Source organism: Hyla sarda, chromosome 10 (genome assembly GCF_029499605.1).
Source record: "Hyla sarda isolate aHylSar1 chromosome 10, aHylSar1.hap1, whole genome shotgun sequence".
Lineage (NCBI taxonomy): Eukaryota > Metazoa > Chordata > Amphibia > Anura > Hylidae > Hyla > Hyla sarda.
Window position 1 is genome coordinate 51,947,671 of NC_079198.1, and position 19,555 is coordinate 51,967,225.

The 19,555-nt window shown below is 41.7% G+C and overlaps 1 protein-coding gene across 4 annotated transcripts in view; it reads left to right on the plus strand.

Annotated features, from left to right (window-relative positions):
- ISOC2 (isochorismatase domain containing 2) overlaps positions 1-19,555 on the plus strand; it is a 131,181-nt gene that overhangs the window by 36,988 nt on the left and 74,638 nt on the right. For 3 of the 4 annotated variants that reach the window (XM_056543589.1, XM_056543588.1, XM_056543587.1), the window contains exon 3: positions 951-1,163. The exons of the other annotated variant lie outside the window; for it this stretch is intronic. In XM_056543589.1, coding sequence (XP_056399564.1) covers positions 951-1,163 — 213 coding nt within the window. The remainder of the gene's footprint in view (positions 1-950; positions 1,164-19,555) is intronic. 4 annotated transcript variants of the gene reach the window in all.

The following is a 19,555-nucleotide window of genomic DNA, read 5'->3' on the forward strand; positions in this document are numbered from 1 at the left end:
CTCTTTCTACCATCCTGGCTGATCTAATCCCTGCAGTGTTGCAGGCGATCAGATCAGCCATTTTAAGTGCCGCACTGCCGCAGCTGCCTTAATCTGTATTGATCATGGCATCTGAGGGGTTAATGGCAGACATAAGCGCCATCGCTGATGTCCGCCATTACCGGCGGGTCCACGGCTGCTGATAGCTGCCGGCACCCACCGTGAATGAAGCGAGCGCATCTTCTGCACTCGCGTCACAGCCGTGCCGTAAATGTACGGTGCTGTGCGCAAATTAACGCTATGCAGCACCGTACATTTACGGCGCGTGTCCTTAATCGGTTAATTCCATTCATGTATTTAACTTCACTTGTTTCATTCTGAGTTTATTCGACTCTTAAAGGGGTACTCCGGTGGAAAACTTTTTTTTAATCAACTGGTGCCAGAAAGTTAAACAGATTTGTAAATTACTTCTATTAAAAAATCTTAATCCTTCCAGTACTTATTGGCTGCTGAATACTACAGAGGAAATTCTTTTCTTTTTGGAACACAGTGCTCTCTGCTGACATCATGACCACAGTGCTCTCTGCTGACACCTTTGTCCATTTTAAGAACTGTCCAGAGTAGGAGAAAATACCCATAGAAAACATATGTTGCTCTGGACAGTTCCTAAAATGGACAGAGATGTCAGCAGAGAGCACTGTGGTCATGATGTTAGCAGACATCTCTGTATTTCAAAAAGAAAAGAATTATCCCCTGTAGTATTCAGCAGCTAATAAGTACTGGAAGGATTAAGATTTTTAAATAGAAGTAATTTACAAATCTGTTTAACTTTCTGGCACCAGTTGATTTAAAAAAAAAAAAAAATAAAAAAAAAGTTTTCCACCGGAGTACCCCTTTAAATTGAGATCTTATAGAAGCAATAGTCATTCTGACCTTAAAGTAACAACTTTTAATCTCTCTTTTATTTGCAGACTGCAAAGATATTGGAAATACCAATTATTGTAACTGAGCAGTACCCTAAAGGCCTTGGTCATACAGTGCCTGAACTTGGAGCCGATGATATTATAAAATATTCTAAAACATGTTTCAGTATGCTTACTTCTGAAGTGGAGAAAGAACTTCAGTCCATCCCTGAACGACGCTCTGTAATTTTGTGTGGAATTGAGACACAAGCATGCATCATGGTATTTATAGTATATATAGTATTTTATATCTATGTGTGTGTATATATATATATATATTTTTTTTTTTTGTTTTGTTTTTTTTCCCGCTTTATTGAACAGCAAAAAAAAAACAAGTACAAAACATAGTGGAACACCCCAAACACGTGTGCAGAAGTTTCATATACAAGACAACAGTATCCCACGCAGGGGAGCAAATATTTTAAAAAGAGAACATACTATCTGGACCTTTATGGCATATATCTTTTGTCCATTACAGTACATCACAGCATTATGATAAGTGAAGGTTAACTGAAACAGTTAACCTAATTTGTGGGAGGAGTCTGGGTGCTATGACAGAAGTGACGCGGGGGTGGATAGGTCACTGCCGTCGGTTTCGTTTGTCACTTCTGGGTCAGCGGGGTCACTTCTGAGTCAGCATCGGCACTTCGTATCCGTCACCTTCTCCTTGCCGGCACCTTCTCCTTGTGGTGCTGAGTTTAGATAAGAATGCAGCCCGCCTGCGCTAGAATTTTCAATTACTTTTACTCTGCTGCTATATATACGCTCCACCACCGGGGGATCGCAGCACATACATGCTTCACAGGGAGGTTCTAAGCCCACGGAATTCGGGCCGGCAATGTTTGCACAAGGGGTTGGGCGTGGATCCCTGGTATTTGTTTAACTGGGGGGCAGTTGTCACGGTTACATAGACATGCAGGGCTGTTCTGTCTATATGCAGCCTGCAAAAATTGCGTACCTCTTAGAGCTGTACTCGCTATTGCTAATGAGGATGGCACTGTGCTTTATTCCAGTTCTGCACTCACTGTTCACTGTGTACATACATTGCATTTCTTGTTCTCTGCTGGTCCTGAGTTGTATCCTGCATTGTACTCCAGAGCTGTGCTCACTATTCTGCTGGTTGGACTACTATGTGCATGCATTGCATTACTTAACCTGTACTGATCCCGAGTTATAGCCTGTTTTATCCTCCAGAGCTGTACTCACTATCCTATTGGTGAGGTCTCCATGTACACTCATGTATTATGTATCCTGTACTGATCCTGAGTTATACTACAGAGCTGTACTCGCTATTCTGCTGGCAGGGTCACTGTGCACATATATTACATCGGTTGTCCTGTACTGATCCTGTGTTATTTCCTGTATCATATCCCAGAGCTGTACTCACTATTCTGCTGGTGGGGTCTCTGGGTACATATATTACATTACTTGTCCTGTACTGATCCTGAGTTGTATCCTGTATTATACTCCAGACCTGTACTGACTATTCTGCTGGTGGGGTCTCTGTGTACATACATTACATTACTTGTCCTGTACTGATCCTGAGTTATATCCTGTATTATACTCCAGACCTGTACTCACTATTCTGCTGGTGGGGTCTCTGTGTACATATATTACATTACTTGTCCTGTACTGTTCCTGAGTTATATCCTGTATTATACTCCAGACCTGTACTCACTATTTTTCTGGTGGGGTAAATGTGTACATTCATTACTTTACTTATGCTATACCGATCTTAAGTCATATTCTGTTTGTCCTCCAGAGCTGTAATCACTTTTCTGCTGGTTAGACTACTCATTACATTACTCATTTTCATATTCAGTGTCATACGTTAGAACTGTTCACACCATTCTGCTAGAGCTGAGGAAAGGGGGAATAAGTTTGATATTAGGGCTTTTTATTTGTTGACTCTGGGTTGTGTTTTAGCTATCTTAAAGGGGTACTCCGGTGGAAAACTTTTCTTTTCTTTTAAATCAACTGGTGCCAGAAAGATAAACAGATTTGCAAATTACTTCTATTAAAAAATCTTAATACTTCCAGTACGTATTAGCTGATGAATACTACAGAGGAAATTATTTTCTTTTTGGAACACAGTGCGCTTTGCTGAATCATGAGCACAGTGCTCTCTGCAGACATTTTAGGAACTGATCAGAGCAGCATATGTTTGCTATGGGGATTTTCTCCTACTCTGGACAGTTCTTATAATGGACAGAGATGTCAGCAGAGAGCTCTGTATTCCAAAAAGAAAACAATTTCCTCTGTAGTATTGAGCAGCTAATAAGTACTGGAAGGATTAAGATTTTTTAATAGAAGTAATTTAAAAATCTGTTTAACTTTCTGGCACCAGTTGACTTAAAAAAAAAAAAAATTCCACCAGAGTACCCCTTTAAGGTTATGTCTTGCACCAAGGGGTCATGCTGGTTTATTTTCTATTCCATGCTTTGTCTCATATTATAGGGCAGTTCTTCCTATTCATTTGTTGTCAAGATCTTGAATTCAATTATCAGCATTTTCCGTGATCAAGGTACCGTACCATTCTCCGTTCACTAGGGATCAACCGATTATCGGATTGGCCAATATTATCGGCCGATTTTCACGATTTTGTAAGTTATCGGTATCGGCATGTAACCTTGCCGATAATGCCGATACTGCGTCTTGCCCGCGACACCCGGGCCCGGAGAACGGTGCTGCTGGCTGCTGTTTTGCATCTCCCACACAGTCACGGCGGCCCTGTAAGAAAACCGTAGTGGCTGCCTGGGAGAGGCGCTTTGAACTCCGGCGTGGCGCTGCTGGGCTTAGACGTGAGGTCACGTCACCGTGGGGGTGACGTGACCTCACATCAAAGCGCTGCAGAGCCAAGTCGGAGTTCCCTGTGCCACCGATCAGTGCGCCCGCCGCCCTGCTCTCTCTCTCTCTCGTACAGGGCCCTGCTTGTCCTCAGGTAAAGAACCCTACTTGTCCTCAGTGTACAGCGCCCTGCTTGTCCTTAGTGTACAGAGCCCTGCTTGTCCTTAGTGCACAGATCCCTGCTTGTCCTCAGTGCACAGAGCCCTGCTTGTCCTCAGTGTACAGAGCCCTGCTTGTCCTCTGTGTACAGAGCCCTGCTTGTCCTCTGCGTACAGAGCCCTGCTTGTCCTCAGCGTACAGAGCCCTGCTTGTCCTCGGTGTACAGAGTTCTGATTGTCCTCAGTGTACAGAGCCCTGCTTGTCCTCGGTGTACAGAGCCCTGCTTGCCCTCGGTGTACAGAGCACTGCTTGTCCTCAGTGTACAGAGCCCTGCTTGTCCTCAGTGTACAGAGCCCTGCTTGTCCTCAGTGTACAGAGGTCTGCTTGTCCTCAGTGTACAGAGCCCTGCTTGTCCTTAGTGTACAGAGCCCTGCCTGCCCTCAGTGTACAGAGCCCTGCTTGTCCTCAGTGTACAGAGCCCTGCTTGTCCTCAGTGTACAGAGCCCTGCTTGTCCTCAGTGTACAGAGCCCTTCTTGTCCTCAGTGTACAGAGCCCTGCTTGTCCTCAGTGTACAGAGCCCTGCTTGTCCTAGGTGTACAGAGCCCTGCTTGTCCTCAGTGTACATGGCCCTGCTTTAAAATGGCCAACAATTAAAATGCATGGAATATTGGTATAAGTAATCGGCTATCGGCCTGAAAGTTCACAGGCTATCAGTATCTGCTCTAAAAAATCTATATCGGTCGATCCCTACCATTCACCCCGATTTTTTCACAATTACGTTACGAATATGTCACTCCAATTGGCGCTGACTCCGGTCGTCAGGCCTCGTGTATTTAGTTTTCTAATTTCTTCATTTTGTAGTTGGTGGGCCAGTCGTACCGTTGTTCGTAAGTATCGTGTTTCTTCTCTTCCCAGTTTGTTTGGCGGGGGGGGGGGCTCTTTAAGTTCCTTTTCGTGTGTTGCTATCTACGCTGTTTTTCTTGTACATCTTGTATTGTCCTTTACAGTACATCATGGCATTATGATAAAAAAAAAATTCACTTTGAAAACTTATAAGCAGTCCTTAACAGCGTAGACCATTGCTGACTTGACTGAATCTAAGTAGGACATCATCACAACTTTGTAAATTATGCATGACGCAAAGGTGAACTCAGCATGTGTAAGTAAATGTAAGTATATACACGTGTAAGCACATGTATGCTAAGCTTTCTTACTAATCTAAGCACATAGCTCCTTACTAATCTGAGCACATATGATATAGTTTATATAATGTGTAATGGCAACATTGTCTACTGTGTAATATATATATATATATATATATATATATATATAATCAAAATCCAGAACAGCAGCACAATTAATCAATGTTCCAATGAAGTAGGTGGTGCACGCTGGAAAGAGACATTGGTAAGGGGTCCTGACTTGAAATAAAAGTACAGACTTCAACAGCACACGAGCTTGGTGAGAAGAAAGTGGGTGTTTATTGCATCACCATTTAACAGAACCAACGTTTCCACGGCCTCTCGCCGCCATTTTCAAGCTTGAAAATGGCGACGAGAGGCTGCGGAAACGTTGCTTCAGTTAAATGGTGATGCAATAAGCACCCAATTTCTTCTCACCAAGCTCATGTGCTGTTGGAGTCTGGATTTTTATTTATTTATAAATATATATATATATATATATATATATATACCGGTGTGTGTATATATATATATATATATATATATATATATATATATATACACTGCAAAAAAAATAAAATGAAGGTAACACTTAAACAACACAATGTAAGACACTCCCAATAAAGGAGTGGTTCTGCAGGTGGTGACCACAGACCACTTCTCAGTTCCTATGCCTCCTTACTGATGTATTTGTCACTTTTCAATGCTGGCGGTGGTAGCATGAGACAGAGTCTACAACCTAAACAACAAAAACCCCAGGAGGCACCAGGGCAATAACAATTAACAACAACTTTAGGGGAAACCCCCAAAGGGGTACCCTTAAACTAGATCCCTCCCAATTAAAATCTAACTTTTATTGATTACTATTAAAATGAAATTAGTTGAAGTGCACTTAGCAATGTGTCCACCAGGTGTCAGGACCACACAATGATTAAAGGGTACCTCTCATCAAATAAACTTTTGATATATTTTAGATTAATGAATGTTGAATAACTTTCCAATAGCATGTTAATGAAAAATATGCTTCTTTCTATTGTATTTTTCCCGATCAGTCCTGTCAGCAAGCATTTCTGACTCATGCTGGAGTCCTAAACACTCAGAGCTGCCAGCCTGCTTTGTTCACAGCCAAACAGGCTGTGAACAAAGCAGACTGGCAGCTCTGAGTGTTCTCCTTTGTGAACAAAGCAGACTGGCAGCTCGTAATGTTTAGGACTCCAGCATGAGTCTGAAATGCTTGCTGCCAGGACTGGTAGGGAGACCCCTAGTGGTCATTTCTTCAAAGTGGAAAATTAAATAGAAAGAAGCATATTTTTTAATAACATGCAATTGTAAAGTTATTCTGCATACATTAATCTATAATATATCAAAAGTTTTTTTTGATGAGAGGTACCCTTTAAAACCACAGTTCCAGTCTACCTATAGTATAGTTTGTGAGTGACAGTCATGCTACTGTTGGTCAGAGTGCACTAATATTTGTATGGCCTCTTAATTCGAGCACTATTTCTGACTGTCACTTAGGAGACTATAGAGCTGCTAGTTAGAATATTAATTAGCCAGTGCCTTTAACGTTTCACTTGTTCCCAAACTTCCTCAGAAAGCCACCAGTCTTTTCTGAGGAAGCTTGGGAACAAGTGAAACTTTCAAAGCACTGGCTAATTAATATTTTAACTAGCAGCTCTATAGTGTCCTAAGTGACAGTCAGAAATAGTGCCTGAATTAAGAGGCCATACAAATATTAGTGCACTCTGACCAACAGTAGCATGACTGTCACTCACAAACTATACTATAGGTAGACTGGAACTGTGGTTTTAATCATTGTGAGGTCCTGACACCTAGTGGACACACTGCTAACTGCACTTCAACTAATTTCTTTTTAATAGTAATCAATAAAAGATAGATTTTAATCGGGAGGGATCTAGTTTAAGGGTTGCGACAACCCACACAAGTGGCTCAGGTAGTACAGCTCATCCAGGATGGCACATCAATGTGAGCTGTGGCAAGAAGGTTTGGTGTGTCTGTCAGCGTAGTGTCCAGAACATGGAGGCGCTACCAGGAGACAGGCCAGTACATCAGGAGATGTGGAGGAGGCCATAGGAGGGCAACAACCCAGCAGCAGGACCGCTACCTCTGCCTTTGTGCAAGGAAGAGCAGGAGGAGCACTGCCAGAACCCTGCAAAATGACCTCCACAAATGTGCATGTGTCCACTCAAATGGTCAGAAACAGACTCCATGACGTAGGTATGAGGGCCCAAAATCCACAGGTGGGGGTTGTGCTTACAGCCCAACAACGTGCAGGACGTTTGGCATTTGTCAAAGAACACCAAGATTGGCAAATTTGCCACTGGCGCCCTGTGCTCTTCACAGATGAAAGCAGGTTCACATTGAGCACATGTGACAGGCGTGACAGAGAATGTTCTGCCTGCAACATCCTCCAGCATGACCGGTTTGGTGGTGGGTCAGTAATGGTATGGGGTGGCATTTCTTTGGGGGGGCCACACAGCCCTCCATGTGCTTGCCAGAGGTAGCATGACTGCCATTAGGTACCGAGATGAGATCCTTAGACCCCTTGTGAGACCTTATGCTGGTGCGGTTGGCCCTGGGTTCCTCCTAATGCAAGACAATGCTAGACCTCATGTGGCTGGAGTGTCAGCAGTTCCTGCAAGAGGAAGGCATTGAGCTATGGACTGGTCCGCCCGTTCCCCAAACCTGTATCCGATTGAGCACATCTGGGATATCATGTCTCGCTCCATCCACCAACGCCACATTGCGCCACAGACTGTCCAGGATTTGGTGGATGCTTTAGTCCAGGTCTGGGAGGACATCCCTTAGGAGACCATCCGCCACCTCATCAGGAGCATGCCCAGGCATTGTAGGGAGGTCATACGGGCACGTGGAGGCCAAACACACTACTGAGCCTCATTTTGACTTGTTTTAAGGACATTACATCAAAGTTGGATCAGCCTGTAGTGTGGTTTTCCACTTTGATTTTGAGTGTGACTCCATATCCAGACCTCCATGGGTTGATAAATTTGATTTCCATTAATAATTTTTGTGTGATATTGTTGTCAGCACATTCAACTATCTAAAGACAAAATACGATTAGTTCATTCATTCAGATCTAGGATGTGTTATCTTAGTGTTCCCTTGTGTGTATATACAAGGGAAGAGTGGCTGCGGTGGAAAGGTAAGGCCTCCTTCACATTGCCGTCAGGCTCTGCTATATGGAGCTCAGTCGGAAATTCCATCAAAACGACAGGAGTTTAGTGGAGAGAAAAATAGTGCATGCATGAGATCTGTCAGGACCTGGTGGTGACCCGCTGGCGTCAGTTGTGTTCCAACCCATTTTGGGGGCCATTTGGCACATAAAAAAAGTGGGACATCGCACAATGACAATGCAAACGTATCCTTACTTGTTCATTTGTGTTGGTGTTTTATTTTTATTTTTTTTAAGCCTCCTACCTACCTACTTATGGGAGAGGAGCCTCTTACCTACCTACAGGGGGATGGAAAGCCTCCTACCTACCAGGAGGTGGTGCTGGGGAAGCCTGCCTACCTACCTATATAAGGGGGATGGAGAGATCTACTTAAAGAGGCACTGTCATTGTTAAAAACTTTTCATATATTGCAGGACTCTTTATAATATGACATTTCACAATATACACCTGTTAAAAAAATTTTAAATTTTCACCTGAAATTCAAGCTCAAAATAGCCACCACTAGGGCTCGCCTTTCTTTTAGCCAGACAGATTAGTCTAGATTTTACAGCATACTGGATACCGGCCGTAAAGCATACCGGTATCCAGTATAGGAGATTTCTATTGTGTATGCAAAACGACAGATAAAGGATGTGTGGAAATGCTGGGAGCTGTAGTTTTAAAACAGCTGGAGGTAACACTGCTCTAACACAGTTATTTACAAACATTGCAGCTTCAGTTGTTACTAAACTACAACTCCCAGCATGCTGAAATAGTCAAATCTTTCTGGGACTCCTGAATGACAAAGAAGATAAAACAGGAGAAGATAAAACAGATAGAACATGTATTCATAAAAATGCTGTACTGTTATCTAAAAATCTTTGCACTAATTTTATAAAGATCTATTCTTATATTTATACATTTTATCCTGTGATGAATTCCCCGTAATGTCTTCTGATTACTGCAGGCAAACTCCAAGCATCTTCCTCTAACACATGACACAGCATAAAACCAGAGAGGAAAGGGTTACAGAGTAGAGAGTACTGATTGGCTGACTGCCCAGGCTTGCTCCTGTGAGGGAGACAGACTGACACGCCCCCTCCAGCCTGCACAATGAAAAAGTAACTCACCAGCAGATAAATGCTTATATCTCTGGATATATAGTTCCGAGACATAAAAATTATATGCACATGATCAGGATTGGGTCCTGAGTAACATATCACTTTTTTTTATTTTTTTATTGCACTATGACAGGTACACTTTAACTAATATGGGGGGGGGGGGTGTTCTGCTTACCATCCTACCTATCTTATATAAGGGGGGGGGATGGAAAGATCTACTTAGCTAAGATGGAGGGGTGGGGCCTACCTACTTACCTATCTAATATAAGTGGGGAGAATGCTCTTCTGACCTAATATGGGGGAGGGGGATCTATCTAGTTAAAGGGGTACTCCACTGGAAATCATTTTTTTTTTATCAACTGATGACAGAAAGTTAAACAGATTTGTAAATTATTTCTATTAAAAAATCTTAATCCTTCCAGTACTTATCAGCTGCTGTATGCTCAACAGGAAGTTATTTTCTTTTTGAATTTCCTTTCTGTCTGTGCTCTCTGCTGACACCTCTGTCCATGTCAGAAACTGTCCAGAGCAGGATAGGTTTGCTATGGGGATTTTCTCCTGCTCTGGACAGTTTCCAAAATGGATAGAGGTGTCAGCAGAGAGCACTGTGGTCAGACAGAAAGGAAATTCAAAAACAAAAGAACTTCCTCTGCAACATACAGAAGCTTATAATTATTGGAAGGATTAATGTTTTTTAATAGAAGAAATTTACAAATCTGTTTAACTTTCTGGCACCAGTTGATAAAAAAAAAAAAAAAAAGTTTTCCAATGGAGTACCCCTTTAAACCCCTTAACCTGTTGAGGACCCAGGGCATACGGGTACGTCCTGACACCCTGGTACTTAAGGACCCAGGAAGTACCTGTACGCCTGTGGGAATTTCGGTCCCTGCCGCCCGCTGGGCGGGCGTGACTGCTGATATCGATCAGCAGGCACCCCGCGCAAATACCCAGGGGGGTCATCAGACCCCCCCATGTCGGCGATTGCGGTCTATGGTGACCCAAAAAAGTTGTCCAAGACACCCACAATCCCCCTGAAGGGATAGGAGTTAGATGGCAAGGGTGCCACCTCTCTTATCCCTGCTATTGGTTGTCTAGAAGCGACGACCAATAGCAGATCGGGGGCGGGGGCAACTTTAGGTTTTCCTGTTCTGCCCACCCACAATAGGCGGGGCAGAACGGGGAAACCGACAGAGGACCGGCGCCGAAGTCCACTTACCCATCGGGGAGGCTGTGGGCGGCGATCGGCTGCGGTGATCGGTGGGCGGCGATGTTGTGCAGCTGGCTCCCTGGATCCTACAGAAGCCGGTAAGTTGCCTAGCAACATCTGGAGGGCTACAGTTTGAGACCACTATACAGTGATCTCTTAACTGTAGCCCCCCCCGAGATGTTGCAACTACAACTTCCAGCATGCCCAGACAGCTGTTTGGGCATGCTGGGATTTGTAGTTTTGCAACAGCTGGAGGTCTACAGTTTAGAGACCACTGCACAGTGATCTCTAAACTGTGGCCCTCTAGATCTTGCAAAACTACAACTCCTAGCATGCCCTCACAGCAGTTTGCTGTCTGTGCATGCTGGGATTTGTAGTTTTGCAACATCTGGAGGGCCACAGTTTGGAGATCACCGTGCAGTGGTCTCTAAACTGTAGCCCTCCAGATGTTGCAAAACTGCAAATCCCAGCATGCCCAAACAGCAAACAGTTGTCTCGGCATGCTGGGAGTTGTAGTTGCGTACCTCCAGCTGTTGCATAACTACATCTCCCAGCATGCCCTTTGGCGATCAGTACATGCTGGGAGTTTTAGTTTTGCAAAGGCTGGAGGCACACTGGTTGGAAAATACTAAGTTAGGTAACAGAACCTAACTGAAGGTTTTCCAACCTGTGTGCCTCCAGCTGTTACAAAAGTACAACTCCCAGCATGCTTGGTCTGTCAGTACATGCTGGGAGTTGTAGTTTTGAAACAGCTGGAGGTTTGCTCCCACTTGTGAATGTACAGGGTACATTTAAATGGGCGAGTTTACAGTAAGTTTCCTGCTTGAAGTTTGAGCTGTGGCAAATTGTAAACCTCCGCCAGTGCGAATATACCCTTAAAACACTACACTACACTACACTACACTAACACATAATAAAGGGTAAAACACTACATATACACCCCTTGCACTGTCCCCCCCCCCCCCCCCAATAAAAATGAAAAACGTATTGTATGGTAGTGTTTCCAAAACGGAGCCTCCAGCTGTTGCAAAACAACTCCTCCCAGCATTTCCGGACAGCAACTGACTGTCCAGGCATGCTGACAGTTTAGCAACAGCTGGAGGCATCCTGTTTGGGAATCACTGGCATAGAATACCCCTATGTCCACCCCTATGCAATCCCTAATTTAGTCCTCAAATGCGCATGGCGCTCTCTCACTTCGGAGCCCTGTCGTATTTCAAGGAAACAGTTTAGGGCCACATGTGGGGTATCTCCGTACTCGGGAGAAATTGCACTACAAAGTTTGGGGGGCTTTTTCTCCTTTTACCGCTTATGAAAAGGAAAAGTTGGGGGCTACACCAGTCTGTTAGTGTAAAAAATTAAAAAAAATGACACTAACATGCTGGTGTTGCCCCATACTTTTTATTCTCACAAAAATACCCCATATGTGGGCGTAAAATGCTCTGCGGGTGCACAACAAGGCTCAGAAGTAAGAGCCCACTATGTACATTTGAGGCCTAAATTGGTGATTTGCACAGGGGTGGCTGATTTTACAGCGGTTCTGACATAAACGCAAAAAAAGAAATACCCACATGTGCCCCATTTTTGGAAACTACACCCCTCACGGAACGTAACAAGGGGTATAGTGAGACTTAACACCCCACAGGTGTTTAATTAAATTTCTTCAAAGTTGGATGGAAAAATGAAGAAAAAAAAATTAAATTTTTCACTAAAATACTGGTGTTACCCTAAATTTTCACAAGGGAAAATAGGAAAAAAGCCCCCCAAAATTTGTAACCCCATTTCTTCTGAGTAAGAACATACCCCATATGTGGATGTAAAGTGCTCTGCGGGTGCACTTCAATGCTCAGCAGAGAAGGAGCGCCATTGGGCTTTTGAAGATAAATTTTGCCCGGAATTGAAGGCCACGTGTGTTTACAAAGCCCCCATAGTGCCAGAACAATGGACCCCCCACATGTGACCCCATTTTGGAAACTACACCCCTCACGTAATGTAATACGGGGTACAGTGAGCCTTTACACCCCACATGTGTCTGACAGATTTTTGGAACAGTGGTCCGTGAAAATTAAAAATGTAATTTTTCATTTGCACAGCCCACTGTTCCAAAGATCTGTCAAACGCCAGTGGGGTGTCAATACTCACTGCACCCCTTATTAAATTCTGTGAGGGGTGTAGTTTCCAAAATGGGGTCACATGTGGGGGGGGGGGTCCAATGTTCTGGTGGCACGGGGGACTTTGTAAATGCACATGGCCCCTGAATTCCATTCCAAACAAAATTTCTTTCCAAAAGCTCAATGGTGCTCCTCCTCTTCTGAGCATTGTAGTGTTCCAGCAGAGCACTTGACGTCCACACTTGGGGTATTTCCATACTTAGAAGAGATGGGGTTACAAATTTCGGGGGGCATTTTCTCCTATTACCCCTTGTAAAAATGTTAAATTTGGGGGAAAACTAGCATTTTAGTGAAAAAAATAATCATTTACACATCCACTTTAAAGAAAAGTCATCAAACACCTGTGGGGTGTTAAGGCTCACTGTACCCCTTATGTTCCTTGAGGGGTGTAGTTTCCAAAATAGTATGCCATGTGTTTTATTTATTTATTTTTTGCTGTTCTAGCACCATAGGGGCTTCTTAAATGTGACATGCCCCCCAAAAACCATTTCAGAAAAACTCACTCTCCAAAATCCCACCATCGCTCCTTCCCTTCTGAGCCCTCTAGTGCAACCACAGAGCACTTGACATACACACATGGGGTATTTCCTTACTCGAGAGAAATTTGGTTACACATTTTAGGAAGATTTCTCTCCTTTTACCCCTTGTAAAAATTCAAAAATTGGGTCTACAAGAACATGCCAGTGTAAAAAATGTGCTGCTATTCCTGTGAAAAAGAAGAATTCACAGAACTAAATAATATTTATTGTCTTACAAAATTACCAATCACCAAAAAAACACTAAAATATAACTTTTAATGAATAATATAGCATAAAATGTATCAAAAAAAACACCACAGTGCTACTCAAAAGAGAGGCTAAAAGTATTAAAGGGGTTATCCAGGAAAAAACTTTTTTTTATATATCAACTGGCTCCAGAAAGTTAAACAGATTTGTGAATTACTTCTATTACAAAAATCTTAATCCTTTCAGTACTTATGAGCTTCTGAAGTTTAGGTTGTTCTTTTCTGTCTAAGTAATCTCTGATGACACGTGTCTCGGGAACTGCCCAGTTTAGAAGAGGTTTGCTATGGGAATTTGCTTCTAAACTGGGCGTTTCCCGAGACACGTGTCATCAGAGATTACTTAGACAGAAAAGAACAACCTTAACTTCAGAAGCTCATAAGTACTGAAAGGATTAAGATTTTTTAATAGAAGTAATTTACAAATCTGGGAAACCAAAAAATACAATGTAGCCCGGACCTTCTAGATGAGTATAAATGGATATACAAGGATCGTGCTTCAATAATAATTGTCATTTATTTATAAAAATAAAATTTCATCACTTCTCACAGGGCCCTTGTGAGAAGAGCATACATAAAAAAAGGTATTAGGCAATAGTATTAAAATTAAACACTTGGCATAGAGTATAGAATAATAGAATAAAATAGCTGAGTAAGAGCTGTACCATACAGATATATTAGAAAGTTTAGGGTAAATATGTCCCTTTTTTTAGGATACAGTGACAGACAGTCTGTATTGATAGTAATTGTTACCGGTCTGTCGGTTGTGGCTCAGGCGGTGGATGTTGCTCCCGCAATAGATAAGTGTCCGTAGTATATACAGTCCACTGTATGTTGCCTCCAATTGTGAGCCTGATCCAGTAAGGTCTGAGCGTGGTGGCAGTCGCTGTCGGATAAGGCGCTGGCAGGCGCCAAAGATCGTGATGGTGTCCGGGGACTGCTGGCGCTAGCGTGCGCTAAAGTTGGTATTCCTCACCGCTTCATTAGTTGGAAAACAGGACCATGTACTGGAAGGCTGGAGGTTCACCTCGTGGTGCCGGCATCTGACGTCAGAGCCGGGATGGTTACAGCAGGATAGTTGCACCGGGATGATTGCGCCGGGATGGATCCGAACTGCTGGACCGGGTGAATAGCAGAGCGTGAGCACAACTGGTGGTACAGTTCATAGAATGTAACTGGCCATAGAATTTGGGCACAGTTTTAATACTGCTATGCCAGTAGATAAAGACTAGACGCGTTTCAGGGTTGTATGGTATAACCCTTTCCTCAGTAGTCATAATAGTTGCCATAGATCATCAGTTGTTTTATATGGGCACAAATCCCACCCCTTAACACATTGATAGATAATGGTAAAAAGCATGAATGGATTTAATGGATCGGTTCACCTAGAGAGCAATACTAGATATAGAATAGTGTGTCAATTTTATTGGAAAATTGTGGCAATGCGTTTTTAAATGGATGAGTTTTTCTTGTATAGTAAAGGAACATAGTATTGTATAACAGAGTGTTGGAAATACATAAATGAGGAAATATAATGAAATACAATTGAAATAAAACAGAAATGAAACAGAAATGAAACAAGGAAAATAAAAATATATAATAAAACAATGTAATAAAATAAAATAAAATAAAACAGGAAGACATGAAAACATGAAAAAATAATAAAAATAAAAATAGAAATAAAAATAAAATTAAAATAAAAATAAAATAAAAATAAAAATGGAAATAAAATAAATGAAAATATAATAAACATAAAAATAAAAATGAAAATGAAAACAAAAAGTACAATTTAAATAAATGACTACATAGAATGATAATAATAACCCAAAAATAATAATAATAATAACAGTAACCCAAAAAATAATAATAATAGGACATTATTGTAGATGAATCTATAGGGGATGAAGTCAGCCCATGGGACAACCCCTTGATGACCAAATAGGGGTGTTCCGATGGGCCGAGTGAATCCCCTATAGGAATCCAAAGAGTTCAAAGTTGGAGTTGAGTCCACCAGGTTCTAATGTTGCAAATTCAAATATTTTCTTACTTTCCGCTTTGGACATTTTCAATAAGAAACTGCCCCCACGCCAATCTTTTTTGATTAGCTGGAGACCAGTGAAGGAGAGAGAGGACATGTCACTATTATGAACTGTGGAGAAATGTGCAGACAGTGGGTGTTTCAGGTTTTTGTTTTTAATATTGTTAAGATGTTCAGCTATCCTCATTTTGAGGGCCCTTTTGGTTCGGCCAATATATTGCTTCTTACATCCACATTCTATGATGTATAAGACACCTTTTGAATTGCAAGTTATTAGATCTTCAATTTTCCATTTAACAGATTTCTACAACTTTTTTGGGGCCCTTTATTTTTGTACAGTTAGCACATGTTCCACACCTAATAAATCCTTTGGTGGTTAGCCAGGAGTTGTTTAGTTTTTTTGGGGGTGGTTTTATGGATGGTGCTATAGTCAAGCCTAAATTCGGGGCTCGAGTGTATACTATTGGGGGACGTGACGGTAGTAGTGGGCCCACCTCTCGGTCTTGTTGTAATAAATACCAATGTTTTTTAATTATTCCTTCTATTTTTTTATATGATCTATTAAAAGGAATCACCAATTTGCCTCCAAAGATATCAGCATTAGTGATTTTTTCTCTTTTTGAAAAAAAGGTGGTCCTATCTAATGTTCTCACATGATCCAGAGACTGTTGGAGTAGCTGAGCCACAACCGACAGACCGGTAACAATTACTATCAATACAGACTGTCTGTCACTGTATCCTAAAAAAAGGGACATATTTACCCTAAACTTTCTAATATATCTGTATGGTACAGCTCTTACTCAGCTATTTTATTCTATTATTCTATACTCTATGCCAAGTGTTTAATTTTAATACTATTGCCTAATACCTTTTTTTATGTATGCTCTTCTCACAAGGGCCCTGTGAGAAGTGATGAAATTTTATTTTTATAAATAAATGACAATTATTATTGAAGCACGATCCTTGTATATCCATTTATACTCATCTAGAAGGTCCGGGCTACATTGTATTTTTTGGTTTCCCTTTTCTTAGCAATTAAGGTATAGTTGCTTGCCCTGTTTGACCTCGGTGCGTAATAGTTGTGAGCTGCACACATCCACATAGTTTTTCTAATTTACAAATCTGTTTAACTTTCTGGAACCAGTTGATATATAAAAAAAGTTTTTTCCTGGAATACCCCTTTAATGCTCAATCACAGGATCTATGGATGACGATCCTAAATGTATGACACATATATCACAAAAAATGCATTAAGCTTGCTCCTCAAATGAGGAGACTCATTAGCCAGATGAAATACTGATATAGTTCCTATAAGATAGATGGGGTACAGGTAAGTAAGGGGGGATAGGGAGGGAGGACCTAGGGTGGTGTAGGCCTGGTGTGGATGTGGCCACTACCTAAGTGTCCCTACAGTAAGAGCCCTACGCTACCCCTATACCTAGGCGGGTTGGTCTTTCCTAAAAAGGAGGGGCCCGCACTGGAACCTACCCCTGTATTCCTAGAGATTCCCTATGTAGATAGACAATGAGGGAACTGACTGTGTCACTGGATCAGCCTATCTAACTAGGTAAGGGTAGGAATTGGGTAGACAGGTGGCCTATTGCCAATACTCAGTGTATATATGGTAGCACCTCACTATTGTGATTGGAAAACAGATGCTGGATCCACAAATATACCAGTGATAGATGATCAAATACTGGTGGGCTAGTAGCCAACTGTAAGGACTAATAAAGTTCTATTTATATAATGTGACACAAATATATGTCTAGATGATGATTTACTGTAATCAATACTACTAAAGGAATATAGGGTTGTTCCCAATGAGTATACAAACAACTATAAATAGACAGACATGTGTCTAGAGATAACTTAGACAGTTGTAATTGCAGTGGCACTAGGACCCACAATGTGGCCAGCAATAATTAATAAAAAGTCCAATTTATCTGGATCTTGTAACATTGTTAATGATACAACTTATCTGGGTCTTATGGCATTATTGGTGGTGACGTCTCGACGCGTATCCTCTATCAGACCATCATTTGTAACCATGGCGTGCTCACTGCATCAAGCTTCTAATAGTCTCCTGACGACTTAAGCAAGGAAACGCGTTGAGACATGAATTATCTTTCCATCTGACAGACTAAGTATCGCTTCTTAACTAACACCTATATGTATCTATAGTTTGAACTAGTATAACTCTTGTTCGTGCCTAATTATTTGGCACAATCTTAGAATCCTACTAATGGTAGATTAATTATCCTTTACTTGGGTATGTTCTGTGGATATATCTAATATACTCATGAGGAATAAATACTGCATATTTGATACCTGGTTGGATACTGGGATATGAACATAATCATATTTGTAACTTTCTGTAACTCAATTTTATCCAATTATTATCTATAGACGTATTTAAGTCATACTCTGACAACAAGGGATATACTGGTAAATATTCATATCATTATCCCATATTTTCTATATTGCTGAACTCCAACCATAGTATATTCTAATATCTGAAGATATACATAGGGTATTGCCCCCCAAGTGAGTCAGTGATACCATTAGTAAGTTACATAGTTAGTACGGTCGAAAAAAGACATATGTCCATCAAGTTCAACCAGGGAATTAAGGGGTAGGGGTGTGGCGCAATATTGGGGAAGGGATGAGATTTTATATTTCTTCATAAGCATTAATGTTATTTTGTTCCAGGAATGTATCTAATCCTGTTTTAAAGCTGTTAATTGTTCCTGCTGTGACCAGTTCCTGAGGTAGACCGTTCCATAAATTCACAGTCCTCACGGTAAAGAAGGCGTGTCGCCCCTTGAGACTAAACTTTTTCTTCTCCAGACGGAGGGAGTGCCCCCTCGTCCTTTGGGGGGGTTTAACCTGGAACAGTTTTTCTCCATATTTTTTGTATGGGCCATTAATATACTTATATACGTTTATCATATCCCCCCTTAAACGTCTCTTCTCAAGACTAAACAATTGTAACTCCTTTAATCGCTCCTCATAGCTAAGATGTTCCATGCCCCATATTAGTTTAGTCGCGCGTCTCTGCACCCTTTCCAACTCCGCAGTGTCCCTTTTATGGACAGGTGCCCAAAACTGAACAGCATATTCCAGGTAAGGCCGTACCAATGATTTATAAAGGGGGAGTATTATGTCCCTGTCCCTTGAGTCCATGCCTCTTTTGATACATGACAATATCCTGCCGGCTTTGGAAGCAGCAGCCTGACATTGCATGCTATTCTGTAGTCTGTGATCTACAAGTACACCCAGATCCTTCTCTACCAGTGACTCTGCCAGTTTAATCCCCCCTAAGACATACGATGCATGCAGGTTATTAGTACCCAGATGCATAACTTTACATTTATCCACATTGAACCTCATTTGCCAAGTGGATGCCCAGACACTTAGTCTATCCAAGTCATCTTGTAACTTATGCACATCCTCTATAGACTGTACTGTGCTACAAAGCTTGGTGTCATCTGCAAAGATAGAAACAGAGCTGTTAATACCATCCTCTATATCATTGATAAATAAATTAAACAACAGCGGTCCCAGTACTGAACCTTGGGGCACACCACTAATAACCGGGGACCAATCAGAGTACGAATCATTGACCACCACTCTCTGGGTACGATCCATGAGCCAGTGTTCAATCCAGTTACAAACTAAAATTTCCAAACCCAAAGACCTTAACTTACCTGTCAGACGTCTATGAGGGACAGTATCAAACGCTTTAGCAAAATCCAGAAACACTATATTCACAGCCATTCCTCTGTCAAGGCTTCTACTCACCTCTTCATAAAAGCAAATTAGATTGGTTTGACAACTTCTATCCTTAGTAAACCCATGCTGGCTATCACTTATAATACAATTATCCCCTATGTATTCCTGTATGTAATCCCTTATAAGTCCTTCAAACAATTTACCCACAATGCACGTTAAACCTACCGGTCTATAGTTTCCTG